Source organism: Anticarsia gemmatalis, chromosome 16 (assembly GCF_050436995.1).
Source record: "Anticarsia gemmatalis isolate Benzon Research Colony breed Stoneville strain chromosome 16, ilAntGemm2 primary, whole genome shotgun sequence".
Taxonomy (NCBI): domain Eukaryota; kingdom Metazoa; phylum Arthropoda; class Insecta; order Lepidoptera; family Erebidae; genus Anticarsia; species Anticarsia gemmatalis.
Window position 1 is genome coordinate 7,492,922 of NC_134760.1, and position 19,939 is coordinate 7,512,860.

The 19,939-nt window shown below is 35.1% G+C and overlaps 3 protein-coding genes across 3 annotated transcripts in view; all 3 read right to left on the minus strand.

Moving 5' to 3' along the window:
• Nucleotides 1-13,578, minus strand: part of LOC142979373 (putative G-protein coupled receptor CG31760) — a 74,852-nt gene extending 61,274 nt beyond the window's left edge. The window contains exon 1 of the mRNA XM_076124241.1: nucleotides 13,308-13,578. The gene's annotated coding sequence lies outside the window, so the exon portion shown is untranslated. The remainder of the gene's footprint in view (nucleotides 1-13,307) is intronic.
• Nucleotides 13,579-14,918: 1,340 nt separating this feature from the next.
• Nucleotides 14,919-15,759, minus strand: LOC142979505 (glucose 1-dehydrogenase 2-like). The gene has a single exon (XM_076124441.1). The coding sequence runs from the start codon at nucleotides 15,733-15,735 to the stop codon at nucleotides 14,953-14,955; it is 783 nt and encodes a 260-aa protein (XP_075980556.1). The 5' UTR covers nucleotides 15,736-15,759; the 3' UTR covers nucleotides 14,919-14,952.
• Nucleotides 15,760-16,721: 962 nt separating this feature from the next.
• Nucleotides 16,722-17,583, minus strand: LOC142979418 (putative oxidoreductase TM_0325). Its single transcript, XM_076124304.1, has one exon. The coding sequence runs from the start codon at nucleotides 17,561-17,563 to the stop codon at nucleotides 16,778-16,780; it is 786 nt and encodes a 261-aa protein (XP_075980419.1). The 5' UTR covers nucleotides 17,564-17,583; the 3' UTR covers nucleotides 16,722-16,777.
• Between the last annotated feature and the right edge of the window lie 2,356 nt (nucleotides 17,584-19,939).

The window sequence follows — 19,939 nt, forward strand, 5'->3', positions numbered from 1 at the left end:
ACTTGCGACACTCTCGGATTAAGGGGGATTCCCAGTGCCATAAGCCTTATATGAACTTACTGACATCTGTCAGCCGGCAATGGATGATAGCTTTATTACTTGTTGTTAGTTCATCACGGAATTGTTTCTTCATCAGAGAACTACAGATCATTTTGTATGGAACATTCCTTGATTACATATTTTCTCAATTAGATTTTGTTACGTGCATCTCTGAGCATGGGGCTTTTTATCTATACCTAAAATAATATAAAGGTGAAGAGTGTATTTGTTTGTACAAGCGAATCTCGGAAACTACTGGTACGAATTAAAACAAAAATTGCATTAAATAGTCAAGTTATTAATTGAGGTTACGGACATAAGTAGAACAGTATGCTGTGACTAATATTAGTCGAGCAGCGATAACAAAAAATTGTGAATGCGGCAAATCAAAAGTTCACATAGACAATTTCGCAGGCGGTCTCTAATCAAAGATATTATTCTACTAAAACTGTATCAAAAATGTTAGCCGATTGTTGAAGACCTATATACTCATCTTAAGATACTCGACAGATTCTCGGGAGAACGTCATTGGCAAGCATGTGAACAGTTATACCGTCATCAACTGACAACTGATAGTATTGTTTATGTGCTAAGTTTAACTCATTAGTTAGTAAGATACGTATATAATAGACTGGCCGAGCATGTCCTGTTGTACAAGTTTAGAACCCACCCACATCGTAAATGACATATCGTCTATAGAAATGATATCTGAGAAGGGACAAACTTTAAGGTCCGCTTCCCAAAAGGAAACTATGATATATGAATTTATTGTGTACTAGCTTTTGCCCGCGATATCGTTCGCGTGGTTTATTACTTAGGTTAGAATTTCTATGTAAACCTTCATTCCCTCTTCTTAAATCTTTTACCCCTTTTTCCGCGGTAAATAGCCTATGTCCTTCCTCAAGGTCAAATCTATCTCTGTACCAAATTTTGATATAATCGGTTCAGTGGTTTAGAGGTGGAAGTGTAACCGAGAGACAGACAGACGGACAGATAATTTCGCATTTATAAAACGTGAAGGAACTTGTTTAGCAGCCAAATCACTATAAACTATGAAAGCATTAAAGTAGAGCGATGATCTATGCTTATATACTGCTTTTGTTTTGAAACAAAATAAACAGTTAAAACGTACTTGAAAATGTTCGTTCCTAGGAATACTATAAATAGCTTAAGCGGCACTAGGTATTAAATATAACTTCATTATATAAGGAGAAGATTAGTAAGTTTCTCTAGTACTGTTGTAGGTACAGTAAATATTTCCTAATAAGTAGCCTAGCTTTCCTGCTTCCTTTTCGAGAGTCCTTTAAGAAAGGAATGTAAGAAAATAATTCTACCAAAACGGATTTTATCCATGTACGACTGAGTATCCTGTTTGAGATAAACATTTTCTATAGTTGATCCTAACGTAAGAGGCTTTACCTAAGTTTGAATTTATGTAAGTATAAGCACACAACAATAGATGTATGTTTCTCTGATTTAAATAAGAATATCCACGGTGGCCAGTTCCATTAGAACAGACCAACTGCCTAAGGGAAAATTTATGTTCGAAAAATGTCACTAATCCAAAAAAAATGTCTTAATTCTAGTACAATATTAGGACAATGGTCAGTGAGATTAATTTGCGCATCAGCGATATTAATCACACACACATTCTATCGCACATGAAACAACAATCGCGCGTGAAAGGGAAAAGGTAAGTCCATATCGCGCGCTCATCTGTCAAGCCCGTTAAGAAAATCGCGGGCGACCGCGCTGCTTTCCCGCGCGTATTCCTATACGTAACGTGCGAATTAGTGTGTGTAAAGGCGGCTATTCGGTATTCATTCATATATCAATAATAAATAATCTGTGGCTTATTAAAATGTTATCGAAATAAGTTCAAGTGAAACCGTATGCATACCTAATACGAGTAGATAAGCGAAGTTAGTATTTGTAAAAATTTGATTAACTCTTTTGGGAAAATATAATAATTTCATGTTCTATAACTAATTTACTTGATAACTTTTGATGTACGAACATTATAAAGTTAAGAAAGTTTGTACAATAATCCCTAAAAAGTTGACTTCTAACAGGAAAACGGGGCCTAAAATTGTGTTTATCGAAACTCGAAATCTAAAGAAAAACAAGGTTGAAACTACTTATTTAAAACAACAAATTAATAACTGAAAAAGATCGTAACTAGTGGCGTTTCCTGATCTCTACCATCTCTCACGGGGTAAAAGGCGTCATTTTATTAATATTTATTAACATAATAGAAACAAGAAAGTTGATCAAAATGTTGTTGCTTAAATTATTTAACTAAAATGTGAAAGATGAACTCTTTCCTAATAAATGCGGTGCAAACATGGATCAGTCAATGTTTTGTTACATTCGATTAAATTTGAAGCTATTTGTCAGTGAAAAGGATAAAACACTGCGTAACCAATTCTAGATTTCACGTTTTTTTACAAAGACAATATTTTTTTCAGTGATTAATTTAAAATAGGGTACAGGAATTAACGCGAACACACATTTTACCTTTGTGTTTGTGCGTGTTCGCGTTAATTTCCGTATCCTAATATATGTATATTAATCATGCAACGCGAGAGTTTAAAAGTTATGACATTTTCAATGTGTTTCACAAACGCTTTAAACTACACAAGGTTATATTATGTGCGTGAGTGACATTTTGGTGGAAGGAAAGCTTTGTCACTTGCAGTTTTCAACGAAATTCATAGCTCTAGAAATAAATAAGTAAACATTATTCATCAGTTAAATAATTCATGAAGCCGCAAGAATGCACAGTACAGAGTCGCTTGTCCTTTTGAGTGGAAATAATTGCTTCAAGCGCCAGTTTGGGTCCTCCCATTACAGTTCCGACGAGTACTGAATTGTGAAATGTAGTTTTCATATTGTATTACTGTTTTCAAAGCAAAATTACATTTGTGTTCAGTTTTTCTACTGTTAGTTTAATTATCACTTGAATTAGTTACCCTTTTCGAAATAGTGGTTTTTAAGTATGGCAGGAGAATGTTTTCTCATCGAACGGTAAACGACTGAGTATTTCTCATACGCTCCTTACTTAAGAGTCTGAAACACATAAGTCCTATTTTTGATCAAGGTTCGCATCAAAAATATATTTATGAAACATTGAAACTGAATTCATCTGCTTTACTAGCTGTTATTTTTGTGACTATTTAATGAGTCTTTATAAGTCTTTATTGATTCTAATATTATGAAAAGAAGGTTTGTCTATTACGCTTTACCGACTAAACCGTGGAACCAGTATCGATGTAATTTAGCATGGCGGTAGATGAAGCCTAGGGAACATACATAGGAAAGAATTTTAAAAATGATGCCTAAAGCAGCTGAATTAGGGGATAATAGTTATCAGTTAGAAGGAAGTATTGTTATTATTCCACTTTATTTACCTCTACGAGTACAAACCGAAGATTCCAATATCGTTCCGGCAAAGCTTTTCTTAAGCCATAAAAAATCCTCGCTTACCTTCAAGTAAAGTATGAATGAAGATGATATCAGCGGTTTATCATGCCCCAAGTCGTAAAGTTCTCTGAAGGTACTGTTTTAATATTAGATACGCCAACCAGCCTGTCAACGTTGCTTGATACGTTTTCATCTTTCAACCCTATCCTGTGAAAATAGCTAATATATTGGTAATATATGACAATAACATTTTTATAATTCTAATATAATTTTAATACTATATTATTTCAAGACAGTATAGTTAAAGTAGTACAAGAAGCGCAAAACAGCCTGTGACCACAATCGGTGTTACTCGATCGAAACATCAGGTAAACAAATAAGGTATCTTTAATTTTCAATCGCGTTTAAAGCCCGTTGCATTATAATTTTACATGTTACATTCATTGTAATGGTACACAAACCTGTGCGTGGTTTTCATTAAACATTCTTGTTATGAAATTTAATTTTGTTAAAACATTGCGTTAAGAGAATGTAATAAGTTGGATATTTCTTCAGGATACTTAGAGGTGGTTTGGTTAATTAACATGCACGCTACATCGTTTCTTCACGTTCGCCGCTTATATGACTATGTTCTTGTTCAACTTGAGCTTGCAGCTCACTTCGGTAAGAAGAACTATACCTTATACATAACTGCGTACTTAATTAATTTCGCACGTGATCTGAACTCGTACTTCTAGCACGAGCATGATTTTTGCTTTTATTGTGTTGATAAATGAGTCGAGTATGTTATATTTGCGGTGATTTTCATTAAAATGTATAGCACGAAAGCTGATCCCGGTAGTGTGACTATTTTTATCCCAAAGTATTTCTGCCTCTTTTATAAGAATGAATATAACCAACTTTCGCATTCACATTTACCTGTGTGCGTATATGAGAAGTGTTTGTCAGATTTTTTCATTTTCCTCAAGCGCAGGACCAACTTCATAACTTCGTTTACTGTCCTTCAACGCTAATCAAAAAAAGTCTCCGTGAAACGCGCAATTCACGTGAAATAGAATCAAGTACAAATAATATAAGATAATATGACAAACTGGCTTGCAAATAAGGTATAGAATTGAGTAACTTTTCGTTGTGAGTAAAAAATATAATTTATTAAGCATGCCTGCGGCTTCAGGGAAATGGTTCCATCGGAAGTCAAATCAATTTTCTGCTAGCTACGTAGTAATCTTCGTAAATCGAGTCTTTCTGATTATTTTCCCTCGGATTGAACAGTTTGACAAATTATTCTGTTGCAAAAATAGATGATCGAGAGCAGACATTTTAAACACGATTAGTTTAATTGCACTCAGAGAAAAATAAATGTTTGATTTTGGCGGTGTATTTCTCCTTTATCTGAAAATTTATTCGTTTACTGCAAAACAAAGTCCTCCTTCCCGTCTATTTGTTAATAAAGGTACTAAACTGGAAATTAAATATAGTAGTAGTTAACGGATTATCATACGGTTTTCTTCAATCGACAGAGTAATTCTATAATAATTTATGTTTCGATATGCTGGAGGAGGATAAAGATTGTTTAAGGTGTTAATAATTTTGCTGCGACCTACAGCGGCGACAAATTCCGAATTCGAGAACAATTATACCGGTTTCTATAGAATTATTTTGAGGAAACTCAAGACCAAATGCATGTCTGAATTAGACTAAAAATAACTGCTCCATAGATTTTATTTTTGTTAATTTACCGTCGTGAATAGCTTCACAAAAAATCGACCTGCACAATGACCGACCATTCTTGATCCCAGTTCAATCTATACGGGGCATAATCCATGGAGATAATCTGTCGGTGTTTTTCCGCTCGTGGGCATAAAGCTAATTGCCTACCGATGGGGAGGAGGTGTTCGCCTCAATTTCACTGAAGATGTAAATACAAATATTCCTTTGTTCTTTTTTTACAAAACATCGTATATTTTCTTATTTTGGGTTCAGTACTTTGAGAGGACAGTGACAAGTTGTAGCCGTCGGATGAATACATTGCTCGGATTGTATGAATACATTGACACAATTATTATGGAACAAGCATTGTATTTGGTAAAGGGCAGTGGTAAGCCAAAGCGTGAAAAGTATTTCGCCATCCTGTGTTGAGATACTCATTGATAGCATTTATTCTGTTAATCACTTGTCGTATACTCATCTTTTATCATTTTATTAGACTGATTCTGTTATAATGAGGTCATAACACAAAAATAATCAAGTCAAGAAATGAGCTATTAATTGTTTGTACTGAAGACATTATTAGAACAACAGATGTGACTGTATCCATTACATTGGCATCAAGCTCTATCATATTAAACCGCACCATTATGAACTAACTAGCAGGTAAAAGCCAATATCTAGTTCACTATCTACAAGGCTCTATACATATATTATTCTTCGCAGCTATCCGAGTAATTGTTTTCCAAGGAGCGATTCTGTTTACCGTGCAGGAACAATTTGAGCTTTCAGAGTAAGCAAACAGATTAAATTCCCCTAAGGTAATGGAAGCGAGTTTTTGTAATAATCTTTTTTCTTTATATTGCTAGTGACCCGTCCTTAATTGACTTCTGGATATTGTATTCCATGAGTGGAAGTTGGGTAAGTAATCTTGAGATTAGGTTTCGGCGAGAAAATGTCATATATTATGAAACAGAACCGACTTATGACACGGTTAGCAATGGAGTCTTTTATCTTAGAAGATTCTTAATGAGCGTGAGTCTCTAGTCACTATCGAGTATGGATCAAGAGTTTGACATCTAAAATGTATTGCAGAATTGTTTCGACGGCACCCGCTAGAGAAATTTAATAAATAATAATGAAAAATGATTACCTATTTTGGTCAAAAGCTAGCCTGTGGTCGATAGTCGATTGTGATTATTTGTGATACAAAATCGCGCTACTGGTTGTATTTTCCTTATGTGTATAAAATGTCCAATTCCCTCAGTAGAAGTACAAATTGAGTCGTACTTCACAAACATAATATATAATTCATTGCCAAACAAACAACACCACGCATTAAGTATTCATATTTTTAATGCTGAAGTAAAATCTATACTAATATTACAAAGCTGAAGAGTTTGTTTGTTTGATTGTTTGTTTGTTTGTTTGAACGCGCTAATCTCAGAAACTACTGGTCCGATTTGAAAAATTCTTTCAGTGTTAGATAGTCTATTTATCGAGGAAGGTTATAGGCTATATATCATCACGCTACTACCAATAGGAGTACAAAAACGGGGAAAATTTTGACCCAATCTCTCTTATGTGACGCAAGCGAAGTTGCGCGGGTCAGCTAGTAAATGTAATAAAATGCGAATAGGAAGTAAAATTAGATGGTATTCTTTAAGAAAATTTAGTCAAAAACTATAAAATGATAAATGTATAACCTCTTACCCGCTTATCAATAAGCAAACTCTAACTAGATAATAAAAGAACTTTACCGAAGGCTAAACATTCCTTTAACCTCAGTATACGCAAAAGCAATAGAAACAATCAAAGGCATCAAGCGGGTTGAATACAAATTGTCTGTATCACGTTCAGTCTAAAAGCAATGTCATTAAGGAATGTCGCCACACTCACTGCTTCATCGGGTTTTAATCTCGCTCTAATAACATTCTTACACCGCATACAGCGTTTAATGTATGTCGTAGAAACTTGTAAAGGATTTTATTTCCTCCGTGGAATATTTATTGAAACAGAAGACTCAGAACAGGTTTCTCCGTCGTCAGATTAACTTAGATTATAAATAATATAATCTATATATTATTATTTGTTAACATATTCGGCGGTCCTGTATGACGAGATGTATATGGATGTCAAGGGAAGTTTGTAAGGAACGTACTAAGTGGCGTTATCCACCTACCACTATGGGAAAATATGCGTGATTCTATGTAGGTATAGACGTATCCCAAAATGTAATGAAGAAAATGACTGTACAAGAATTATTCTCCACATTCCCACAATTGCTTCAAGGAAAAGGAAAACGTAACACAAAAAATAAAGCAATGTTACTTCCCTTCTTTCCATTTGTAAAAGTAATAAAATATATTTTTATTTAATCCGAGAGTAATTATACAAATTTGATTAGCGTTCATAAAATCAATATTTTATCACGCAGATCAATGCATTATCGTTTATCACAGACCCTTTGTGGGTTAATGTTAGTGTAATGCAAGTACATTATACTAATGAGCCTAATTAATGTGCATCCCGTTTCGTTCCCAACGATTACCACATAGAACGTGATGTGGATATTAGGCGTGTATTTAGCTAGCCCTATCATTTACGTAGCCGAAATATTAACATAACTACTTGACTATTGTTGCAAACCACGTACACGTTAGCGAGTAATCCTTGACTGTAACGCGATTCTCTAAAGTCGGTACTATCGAGTATCGAGAGTTTAACATTCAAAATGTACTTCATAAATAGTCGCGACAATGCCCGCTAGAGGCGCTCATCATAACAAATTTATTTATTTTGCCCATAGTAGTAGAGATGCTGAGCTTTTATTTTCCCGACTATCAATTTCTGCCTACAAAAATTTCACCATATTTTTAAAATTTAAATTGCTTTTTAGAATGTTCTTTATAGTATCTAATAATTAACACTTCATAAGAGAACCAAATCGGGAGCATCGTGATTCGTGATCCACACATAAGGGTCTTAATGACATGAAATTAAGTAATCGTTAAAAGCTTCAGTGCAACGCTCCCATTGGGAGTGGCAACTATTCTTATGGAAGTTTTTAATATATACTGTTATATAAGCCTCCGAATATCTAAGCCATCGAATCCTGTTCGTCATTATTCGCTCGTTTTGGTCGCAACACTTGTTATGCTTTATTTTGCTCAGCTTAGATGTTCGGTCGGGCGGCTCTTATTTAATTATTAGGTTGGTTAGCTCTTCTGACTATAAAAGACTGTTCAGGGAAGCATGTATCGAGTCCCTGGCGATTTTAGCTATTGCGAATACGCAAAATGGTATACCAGTATAGAAATGCTTCTATTTTCAACCTGTTCAGTGGAATTGGTTCCCTAGAGGGGCGTAATATTCACTTACGTTTGATTTCAATAGTAGTGAATGGATTTGACCAGCGTTGATTGGATGGATTTTGTATAGAAGACTCATTGGTTTGGCGTTTCACAGGATTGATAGATTAATAGTTGGAATGAATTTTGCTCTGATTTAGAGTTTTCATTTGAAGTTTGAGCATTTTACATACCCAGGATACGGCAAGCATTTAAAAAAAAAGCAACGTGACAGTTTTGAGCGCCTGAATTTGACGTTTGGAAACATAGGTATAGGCATCATACATATACAAACCTTTTCCCCATAGGAATAGGCAGAGGACCGAAAAACGACAGTTACCTATTACGATCCCTACAAACATTCCCTTGGTTCATTCTCATCCATACATCTTGTCGAATAGTACCACCGGTTCCGAGTACTTCACAGCTGCCCTTTTTGCTTTACCGCAACAGCCAATAAGGACAAGCATTGGGGCATAATTACGCGAATACTTATTGGTTTACGAAAATAATATCTTTACTCAACTCTCCAAATAGTATTATAAACCCAACAGTAATATAATGGCATAATTAATATGCATCGTTAAAAATATTTCTTGTAGCCAAAAAACGTTAACATTTTACGTATCTTACTCATGTATATTGACAAAAACATCGGAACGACAGCCATTAAAGCTATTTAACGAGTAGGATCTACATTCTCTCGTGAATATCAATATGAAGGATTTTATTGACAAGACATCGACGCTGACAGAGATGGAAGAGTTTCGTATAAAAGTTTAATTCACAAACGTTTCGAAGACTCAGGTTACTATTTGTATAATAAACCAACGATAATGTTTAATGGAAGACTATCCATCATAACTTCTTATTCAAAATAACTTCATTTTTACCTATTTCGGGTATTTACCGGGTTGGTCCATGTTATATAATGTCAATGGATGAGTCGGTACTATTAAGTATCTATATATAGTTTGACATTTAAAATGTACTACAAAATTGTTCCTACGACTAGACCGCTAGAGGCGCTAATCACATTTTAATGTTAAATTCCTTGAATAATGGTAGAAAACCGCGCTACCGATGGTTTGTAAAACCAACATCCTTATGAAACTACTCAATTGTAGTGCCGTACTCAATATAAATACTTTCAGTAACTTATTGCTCTACATATAATAAATTATTACCGTTTGTACAATAGAGACAAAATAAATATATAAAAATTAATAAACAAAAACTAACATGTTTTATAAAAGATATAGAATTAGTACCAAGTAAGAAATGATGAACTGTTCAAAGAATATGGCATAGAAAACGTAAATAAGTAATGTCGTAATGCTTTATTCATCAAGTGAATAAACAATAACACCGTACAAAGTACAAAAGACGCGTTTAACTAGTGACTCATTCATTCAATCTTGTAGATTGATTTGAACTTGAATGTACTATAATAATTGACATCAATAAATGGAATGCACTTGTACGCCTTTGAATATGACGGATCGTAAAGACTTGTATTCAGATTGATGCATAGAACATTGGTCTCAACGGGCGGTTTTTACTGATGAAATTGGAATAGCCTTCTGTTGATACTTACGACGTTTTGGAGTTTTCAAATATTTTTATAGTTATATTTTAGTGGAACATGTAGACACGCTCTTATGTATAAGAATACTGACTTCTCCGTGTTACTACTATTATCTTTTTTTTGTCATGTTTGTCATCAAGGACAGATCGGAAGGAATTTATTTGTACCTGTACTCCCCCTGTGGTTATTAAGCTATGTACGCGAAAAAAAAACAATTAAAAATTATTTAAATATATCAATGAAATCGTTCTTCAATAATATCATACTTTGAAAATAAACTTCTACAAAACGAGCACTAAAAATCTTTTACTACGTGAGTAGTAAAAGATTTTTTCGTACCGATAATCGGAAACTACGCAGACTTCAAAGGAAAATAGTCTGAAACCTTCCATTAATAAACTCTAATATCTTTTATCCAATTTGGTTGCTACTGAAATAATCTATTTAGGGACGTGTTAGTGCAAACTGTTCAGTAAAACGTACTAAGTCGCTCCGACAATGCAAAAAATTGTCCAATCATGTCGAACTACAAAGCACCTATTGGCGGCTTGTGGTTGTTCCGTACATGTACTATACACCTTTGCTTACTACCCTTTAGGGTATTACGTGGGCGGATTACAGACGATACAGTTCTATTATGTAAGCCGCTTCTACGTGTTATTCGAATAGAATTGAGAGTATCAAACATTATTGATTCAGTCTCAAACTTCGGCTTCCTTTCGCCTCTTTCATAACCTTACCCTAATAATTTGTTCAGCATCAAAATCTTTGACAACCGACACGCTAAGCCACTAGCAATGAAAAATATTGAAAAATGTATTCCTACCACCCGTGAAAGGGTCCCGGTTTATAGAGGGATCGTTTTTATCAAAAGACTTTCAAATTTTCTGGACGTGACGTATAAAAGTAAAGCTATTTTCTTAAATCTTTGAATTGTCTGTATAAGTACGAAACAAGAGAATGGCAATAAAGCAGTAGCTGCCCCTTCCCGGTAAATCACTGCGCGAACCATTTATTTTAAAACTTTTTATTTATTTGGGACTTCGTTCGGGACACAATACTCAACTACTAAAGCCCAGAGTTTGGATGTCTGCTAAAATCTCCGTAACTCACAACAAATCAAAGGAAAATGGAGGAGTAGGTAGGAAAGTTTTCTTTGGGCTTTCTTAGCTAAACGGGAAACAAGGTTACTTACTTACGTAGGCCAGAAACAGACGTTATACTTATTTGATAAGGCATGGAGCATCTCTCTTTACGACTGAATTCATGACACTGCGATAATATTTTATTATACGACCCTTAAAATTACCTGGACTGTCGTATTTGACACCATTAAGTGCAAGATTATGGCCTTCTTTGAGCTCTTAGTAGTCAATAGAATTTAATATTGTAATTTCGTTTTAACTTGTATTTCGTAGTTTAGTTTGCGATGAATTCTATGCTATTCGTAAGTCAAAAAAATAATTGTTAATGTATGAATCAACGATCTCAAACTATTATATTTTTATAACATTTACTAAACTATACACCATTGCAACGAAAACAGACATACTTACATTTACTCTAAAGCAGTAAAAAAAAACAAAAAAAATTGCTGGAAGAGACAGACGCGTTCATCCGTGAACTAATAACGTCATTATGTAATGCACTTGCCGGGAAATAACAATAAACTACCTAAGTAATGTAAAAAGGGCAAAGCTTTTACAGAACGTGTGCCAAAACGACTGCTTTCCCGCCTATTATGTGTTGTGGTCTGAATACTGTTGCTGTATGACGTCACAAGGTGGTACACAAGTTAATGTCACGCAGATACTTACTTTGAACCTGCTTATGTATGTACCTTCCGATTTTTTCTGATCAATTCATACTTCATAATAAACAAGTATGCATTTGACATGGATTTATAAAGTTATCTGCGTATTAGAAATGATTGTCACTTGTTCTAACGGTCAAGGAAAACATCGTAATGATACCTTGCATGCCTAGAAAAGACCTTAAATACATTTCTTGCGGGTTTACCAAGTCCTCTACCCACACTTGGCCAGCGTTGTGGGCTCAAGATCTAAACCTGTACTCATTTCTGGAGAAGATCTTTGCCCAGCAGTGGGTAATAAAAAAAACTTGAGAGAAGAACTTTTTGGAGTAGATTATTCAATGAAGGTTATTAGATTGTTTTTTTTAATCGATAATTTAGTTATATCTAACCTTATAACCGCTCTATAGGCAATCGGGATAATTCAGTAAGTCAACAGGTCTCTTTCTTTCAGCTAAATGCTTTCATATATTGATAGATTTAGATATAGAACCTTATCATATTATTTATGAGCTTAAAATCCGTTACTGTTTGACCAGTGATGAAGCGACTTCATATTCCTATGATCTTATCCGTTTCGAAGTTGGCTGTAAAATAACAAACAAAAATTCTACGTGGTGAACAACCGGTGGAAATCCAAAACTAGTATGTTTTGTTAGATAAAAAACATTGCATATAGTCTACCTTGCTACCAGTTTTCTAGCATCACAAGAGAGAATCTAAAAATAAAAAAGACAAATATCGTTTTGTTTTTGATAAGTTCTCAATGCTCTATGATTCATAGCATGTTGAAATGTGTTAAGTCGAAACCGTGTTATGACTTAATTAAGAAAGGATCTGTTCTTGTCATCCAACCACCTCAACAACCTTCCAAATATTTCCTAACGAACCCACAAATGCTTGTTTTGTGAAATATTGTTCATTTACCTGAAGCTCCGTATACCATTCGTATAAGTATTGTGTACTATTCATGTTGAATATTATCTATGTTCTATAATATCTAAATGTTTCAAACGGAAGCCACCTACTTTGTATTCCAAGCAAACTTCAGGTAACAATAGTAACCCAAGAATGACTAAGAATCGTTTCATCTCAATAAAAAAAAAAGACAGTAGGCACTAACCAATCCGCGAAAGTAGTTAAGCAACATTTTATGAATTAAACTCCTACGAAAAATGATCGTGAATGATATTTATTCAGATATAGTGAGGTATAATGTACCCGTCATTTTTTCCGAGGGGTAGTTAGATAACGTCACAGGTTCCCTCCCTCCAGCCTCCACGGCTAGGGGTCGTAACCTTTAACATGCCTACGTCCTTCATCAAAACAAATCACAATCTGATCAATATTTGAGTGCAACAATACGAATATAAAAAATCATACTTACAGCGCCTAAATTCGTTAGTGCCTGCTCACAAGGACAATAGTAGAATCTCGTTTTGCCACCAATGATTGTCCGTTTCTCACCTTCCGATAATTATATAAAATAATCAACACTTATAACACAAAAATATCACGTTCTATGGTAAGCATCACTTGGTTTCACGGCGCCTCGCGGTGGTTACTTAATCATTCCACATGAAACAGTTTACCGGTTTCGAGTTATGTGGGAAACGTGTGGGATCCCCTCCGCGATTTTCAGAGGACTGACGGTTCGAGCCTACGGGAAAATATCAAGCCTCGACCGGGATTCAAATGAAAATATACACCACGGATAGGAGCGAGCGAAGCTTGCTTACTCACTCGGAATATTGACTAAGCTATGAGTCAGAGTAGAGCCAACATACTGAGTTCTCTGCGTCATACAGCCGAGAGACGGGAGCGAAGTTAACCGAAGACAGCCGGCGACGCACGAATGGACCAACCGCTGAAAGCTCAATGAGCAACCATAATTCATTATGAAAAGGACATTTTCCACTTTCCTTTACCTCATTCGTTTGATGTAAGGACCAAGGGGTTCTAAGAAATTTGTGAGAATAGATTTATTAATTGAATGAATTTAATTGACAAAGCTTTTAAGTTAACAGTTTTTACTGGAGTGATTTATTACAGAAATTGTTTGTTTATTTATCTTCATTAATATTGACTATATTACTTCAGTGAATAATAAATTAAGATTCAAATAATTTTGCAGAAGTCCACTTTTGTCTAAATACTCATTCATTGCAAAATGAAAAGCCTATAAAAGTGCAGTGAAATATAAAAAAATCTATTAGTCTAATAGCCCACGTTTTGGCGGCGTAATGACGAAAGGTAGTTTAGTTATGCTCGTTATATAGCCAATTAATAAAACAATGATAGTGATACAAATATCGATATCGGTCCCTAGGTAAAGTATTCTAAGTACAAAATGCGACTTTAATTATTTGCACAACTTTGTCACTGAAGATTCGATCAGAATAAAATTTGGATTCACAGTTGTGTTGGAACTAAATCTAGTGATCATAGAAATATGCAATTTTTTCAATACAGTCTACTCTACACATTTCTTTATGTATATTATTTAAATACATAGAAGTTAAATACAAGAGGCATTTATTTTATTATTTAAACCCACGTATGTAGTTCTGCGCGTGCCAAAAGCGTCATCCCTTATTTCAGAAGCTTGGAGGTTGACTTCCTCTTTGCGCCACAGTGGTAGGAAGTGGATTAGTAGACCACAAGGTCTCGGGTTCGATTCTCGGAACGGAAAAAGTATTATTGGTCTTTTCTAAATTATATAAGATATTACTCAATAGTAGCTCGACGTTTGGTATCGTGTTCGGGACATGACAATCTCGCTCGGCCCCTATTGTTAATGGCGAAACGTGTTAATACAACATTGTTAATCGTGAATGTCCAAAGCGCACACTCGCATTTATAATATCATAATATATGAGCTATATCTTGAAGTAACTATTTATTTTCTTTAAAATAAGGTCGACTACATAAATAAAACAGTTAAAGTATTTGTAGAAATAAAACCAACTTATCACTATTATAATTTTATTTACCACGTTCACTGACTAAGTACGTAATATGTATATTAGAATCTAATCAAGTGTCATATTCCTCTTCAATAATGTACCGTTGTCAGTAAATACAGAAGAACCAGTGATTGCTTTCGCTTTATCGCCAGCTAAAAACAACACCAAATCAGCTATTTCTTCAGGTGCCGATACTCTTCCGAGGACGGTAGTAGGTGCTAACTTCTTCCAAAATTCTCCGTGTTCAGCCGTATCTATACCAAGATTGTTAATAATGTCTGTTTGAACAGGACCAGGGTTCACAGTGTTGACCCTAACCCCTTTTGGACCAAGATCTAAAGCTATTGACCTCGTAAAATGATCCAAACCAGCTTTCGAAGTACAATATGCGATATGCCCTTCTCGTACAAGGTCTACAGACGCGATACTAGAAATGTTGATGATATTACCTTTAGTCTTCATCAGATGAGGAACAGCCAGATTTGTTAGAACGACGGCTGAGCGAAGATTGGTTGCCATGATTTGGTCAAATACTTGCAGTGCTTTGTCGTCAGTGATTGATGCAGTCTTAACTATGCCAGCATTGTTGATGAGGATATCAATCCTGCCCAGTTTCGAAATGGTGGTGTTGATTACATTCTTCATATCTTCGTCTTTAGTGACATCGGCAATAATGATCAGCGGTTTGGAGCCGCGTTCTTCACAGATCTTAGAAACATCTTTCAATTTTCTTTCTGTTCTGGCTACGATCACCACTTTAGCTTTGTGTTCAGTGAATTTAACGGCCGTAGCAGCGCCGATGCCTGAACTAGCTCCGGTAACAATAACTACTTTATCTATAAAACTCATGATTAGCACGAAAACGGCACGTATATAAACTTACTACTAACTGCTTTCAAGACTTTCAATGTGTTTATATATAGGTAGGTACTTACTTGATTTAATTAAATCTCAAGTGTATGTATCGGAATAGGTACTTCAGATAAGTTGTCGTCTACACACATAAATAAATTAAATATTTATTAAAAATATTTAATGTTGGTCAACAAATAATGTCGACTTTTATCAAAAAAATGTAATAGATTATAAAGTTTAATAAGTTCATTTTTTCTTAAGCCGTAGAAATATGTGAGAATGTCTTTATTTAGGCTAAATATTAATAATAAAAAATATCAAAATGTCCTGGCCGATATAGGCTTCGGTGGCCAGTTTCGTTGAAACCAACCAACTGTGTAGGATTTTGTATAAAGTTCCCAAGTGATTTTATACCCTTACTCTCATAGCGCGGTGGGACGGCTCAAGCGGCATGACCAGTGAGAGGTCAGTATCAGGAACGAGGGTTGTATGCTCTCCGATGCACGCAAATCTACAACCTCAACTTTCTTTTCTTGTCAGAAGAACTCATAAAATACTTTTAGGCCCCTCCCAGGATTCGAACCCGAAACCTCTACCCGGCAGTCGCATACACTAGGTACTCAATGCGCCTCAGAGGCAGTCTAAATATTACTGTACAAAACAACAGCATCTTACAGAAATTCTTGAGTTTTATCTGCAGTTACGCCCAAAATGAAGTTTACAACCCAGTGTCACCATCGAAGGAGAATCTAGAACAGATGTTGGAGCAACACAAGCTACGCACACTTTTTCCAGTGTTTTCCTAAATTAATTCCTTATTTAAGAAAACTAACTCACCTTCTTCTTTATGAAAAAAATGCTCTATAGAAAAATTCTGTTGAGAAATAATGTTTGACCTATGTTTTGGTAACGAGTGACTAATATCGCAGGGAAAATTGGTAAAGTAAAGTAGGTATATAAAAGTAAATAAAACAGCCGAATCAACGAACGATAATTTTATTATATACGAAAACTGTTTGATAATGGCGTAATGTAATTACGGCTCCAGTTTAATATCTCTAAACAGAGCCATACCGTTATCTGTTAGTATAGAAGAACCTGTGATCGCCCTTGCTTTATCAGAAGCTACAAACAACACCAAATCTGCAATCTCTTCAGGCTCAGATACTCTTTTAAGGATCGTCATCGTTCCTATATTTTTCCAAAATTTATCATGGTTAGCTTTATCTATACCAAGATTACTTATAAAATCTGTTTTCACAGGCCCAGGGTTCACAGTATTGACTCTTACGCCTTTCGGGCCAAGATCCAGTGCCACAGATCTTGTAAAATGGTCCAACGCAGCTTTCGAAGTACAATATGAAAAGCATTCAGCACGAAGAACTTCCATACCGGCTACACTGGAGATGTTAATGATGTTACCTTTAGTCTTTATAAGGTGCGGTGCAGCAAGGTTGGTCAAGAAGACTATTGAACGAAGATTGGTTGCCATTAGTTTGTCGAACACCTCCATAGCTTTGTCGTCCCAAATGGCAGCGTTTCCTCCGATGCCAGCATTGTTCACCAGGACATCAATCTTGCCTAACTTTGAAATAGTAGTGCTGACGATATTCTTAATGTCATTGTCCTTGGTAACATCAGCGACAATAATCAAGGGTTTAGTTCCGTGTTTCTCACATTTTGCAGCGACTTCTTTCAATTTCGATTCAGTTCTTGCCACGATCACGACTTTGGCTTTATGTTCAGCAAATTTGATAGCTGTAGCCGCACCGATGCCGGAGCTAGCGCCGGTGATGATAACTACTTTGTCAGCGAAACCCATGATGGTTAGACAACTGAATGGGAAAACGTATCTGCAATTAAACTCTTTGGTTTATATACCATAACTATTATCGATTAGTTAATCTCAAGTGGCTCTAGTGTACATGAACTTGAGATAAGAAACCTAGGTAATTGCGCAGGTACACTAACATACAGTTATCCTTTATACTTTTTAACGTTCTTTACGGAAATCTTGCCACTTGATTGTACTATTATAATAAGCTATTTGTAACGTAAACACTTATGTAATTAGTTACTCAAATGATTTGTTGTTGAAGCAGGTCATTAAAGTAATCTGCTCTAAATACTCGTAGATTTCCTTAACAAATATAAGTAGGTAGGTAATTACTATTATTATTATTTTTCCATATTACTGGTAAAGTTTCACAAATAGATTTCTTGTCACAAGCTGTTCTGATTTTTTGTAGGTTTAACTTAAGACCTACTCTATATTATCGGCACGTTAACCACACTGTCATAAGATCTAGCACACAACTTCAAATTCAAAAAGAAGGAATTCATCTGTAAGTAGTCTTTTGCAAATAATGTATAAAGGTACCCCCTCTTCGGGCTGGGCAGTGCCTGTTTAAAATTGCTGCTTAAGGGGTCTATTTTAAGTAGGTAAGTAGGTATATTAAATCATTAGTTTGCCCGGTATATGGCAATACGCTCGTCACCTATCATACGGGGCTAAAATTGTAGTTAAATATGTAGTGAAACGTGGTGTACTTTATAGATCTCTCCCTACACCTTCAGGTGTTGGTGAAAAATATATTAAATAGAGTGCACTCCGGAAAAATAAAGGTATCTATAGGTATGGATCGTGCAAACACTTGTTGATAAATATTTGTGTTTTCTTCCTCCCGCACTTTTCAGCGCTGATATGCAGTAGATAACCTAATCATCTCATTACTTATTATTGACTTTTAAAAACAACGGACACCAAGTACAACCAGGCCCGAAACAACTATTTGTGGATCGCACAAATAATTGTTCCGTGTGGGAATCAAGCCCACGTCCTCCCGACGCAGTGGCAGAGGTGTGGCGACCACCTTAACCACTGCGCCACGGAGGTTGCCTGTCACCAGCAATAAAGTTGCCCCAGAGTTGCGGCAAGTTTAAGGCTGAATTTCATGTCAACTGCACGAAATCAAGAGTCAAAGAAATTCAAAATGACATAGGCACAATAGGTACCTTTAGATAAGCGCTATTTCTAAATAAGAACATTATATTTATAGTCTTAGGTGCATCGGTTATCTTTAAACACAAGTGTGACTGACTATCTGTTTACAGGTTTTCAAGATATTTTATTTGTTTCAAGAACCTTCGAATCAAGTGGACTTCCGCCTGCTACGCTTTATAGATTATAGAACCATACAAAGTTATTGTTATGATGATGATGTCCGTAAGGATTGAGGAGCCACATCAGATTTTTAAAATCTGATTTTACCATTATTTAGCAGCAAGGAAGCTGATTTTGCAGCACGAATTCTAGATTTAGCAGCAAGATATATAACTAGATATATTAATGCAAAAGTGGCTCCTCAATCTAAACGTTTAAATTGAGGAGCCACCTATAACTCGGTAAATAATAGATGAATATTTTTGAAAATTTTGTATCATTTAGCAGCAATTTTGCATATTACCGTCTACAAATTTCGCTTCTGTGGCGCTAAAATGTAAGAAAATACAATACTTTTAGTATGGCTCCTCTATCTAAATTTAACAGGTGAATTTCTACTGGATATGAGCGATCAATTATTATATTCGACATAATGATCATTTAGTAGGTGTTGTGTTTGTTTTTGCAGTATAGCAATAAAATAGTAAAACAGAGTAAATTTTGTAGATGAACGCATTTTCTTTGGCTCCTCAATCCTGACGTTCTAATTATATATGTTTGACTGTACCCACCTGAGATGACAACGGAATCTAAAGCCAGAGATACTAGCATTTAGCAGAAATGTCTGCTAAATATATCTGCACAGTTCAGCAATGTATTTAATTTAGATTCTGAAAAAACAATACTTAACTATTTTCTTGTAAATTCAGCGTGTAGGGTGACCATATACTCGTAAATGAAACCAAGATAAGTAATTTGTTAAATTTATATTTTCATAACTGGTTATATCTATTGTACCTACGATTTAATTATTTAGCAATCAATGTGGCTATAAGTTATAGAATGAATGAATATTGGTTGATCAGTGCTTATACGAATTTTAGAATCGTAATCATCGTAACAGAATATCTCATCTTTCGGTGTAAGATAGTGACATTTATAGTGGCCTGTGCCAGTTTCGATAATTGGTGGAATAAATTCTACAGCACCTATTAATTTATATGATTTTTGCGAAAACATTATAAATTCTGGTAT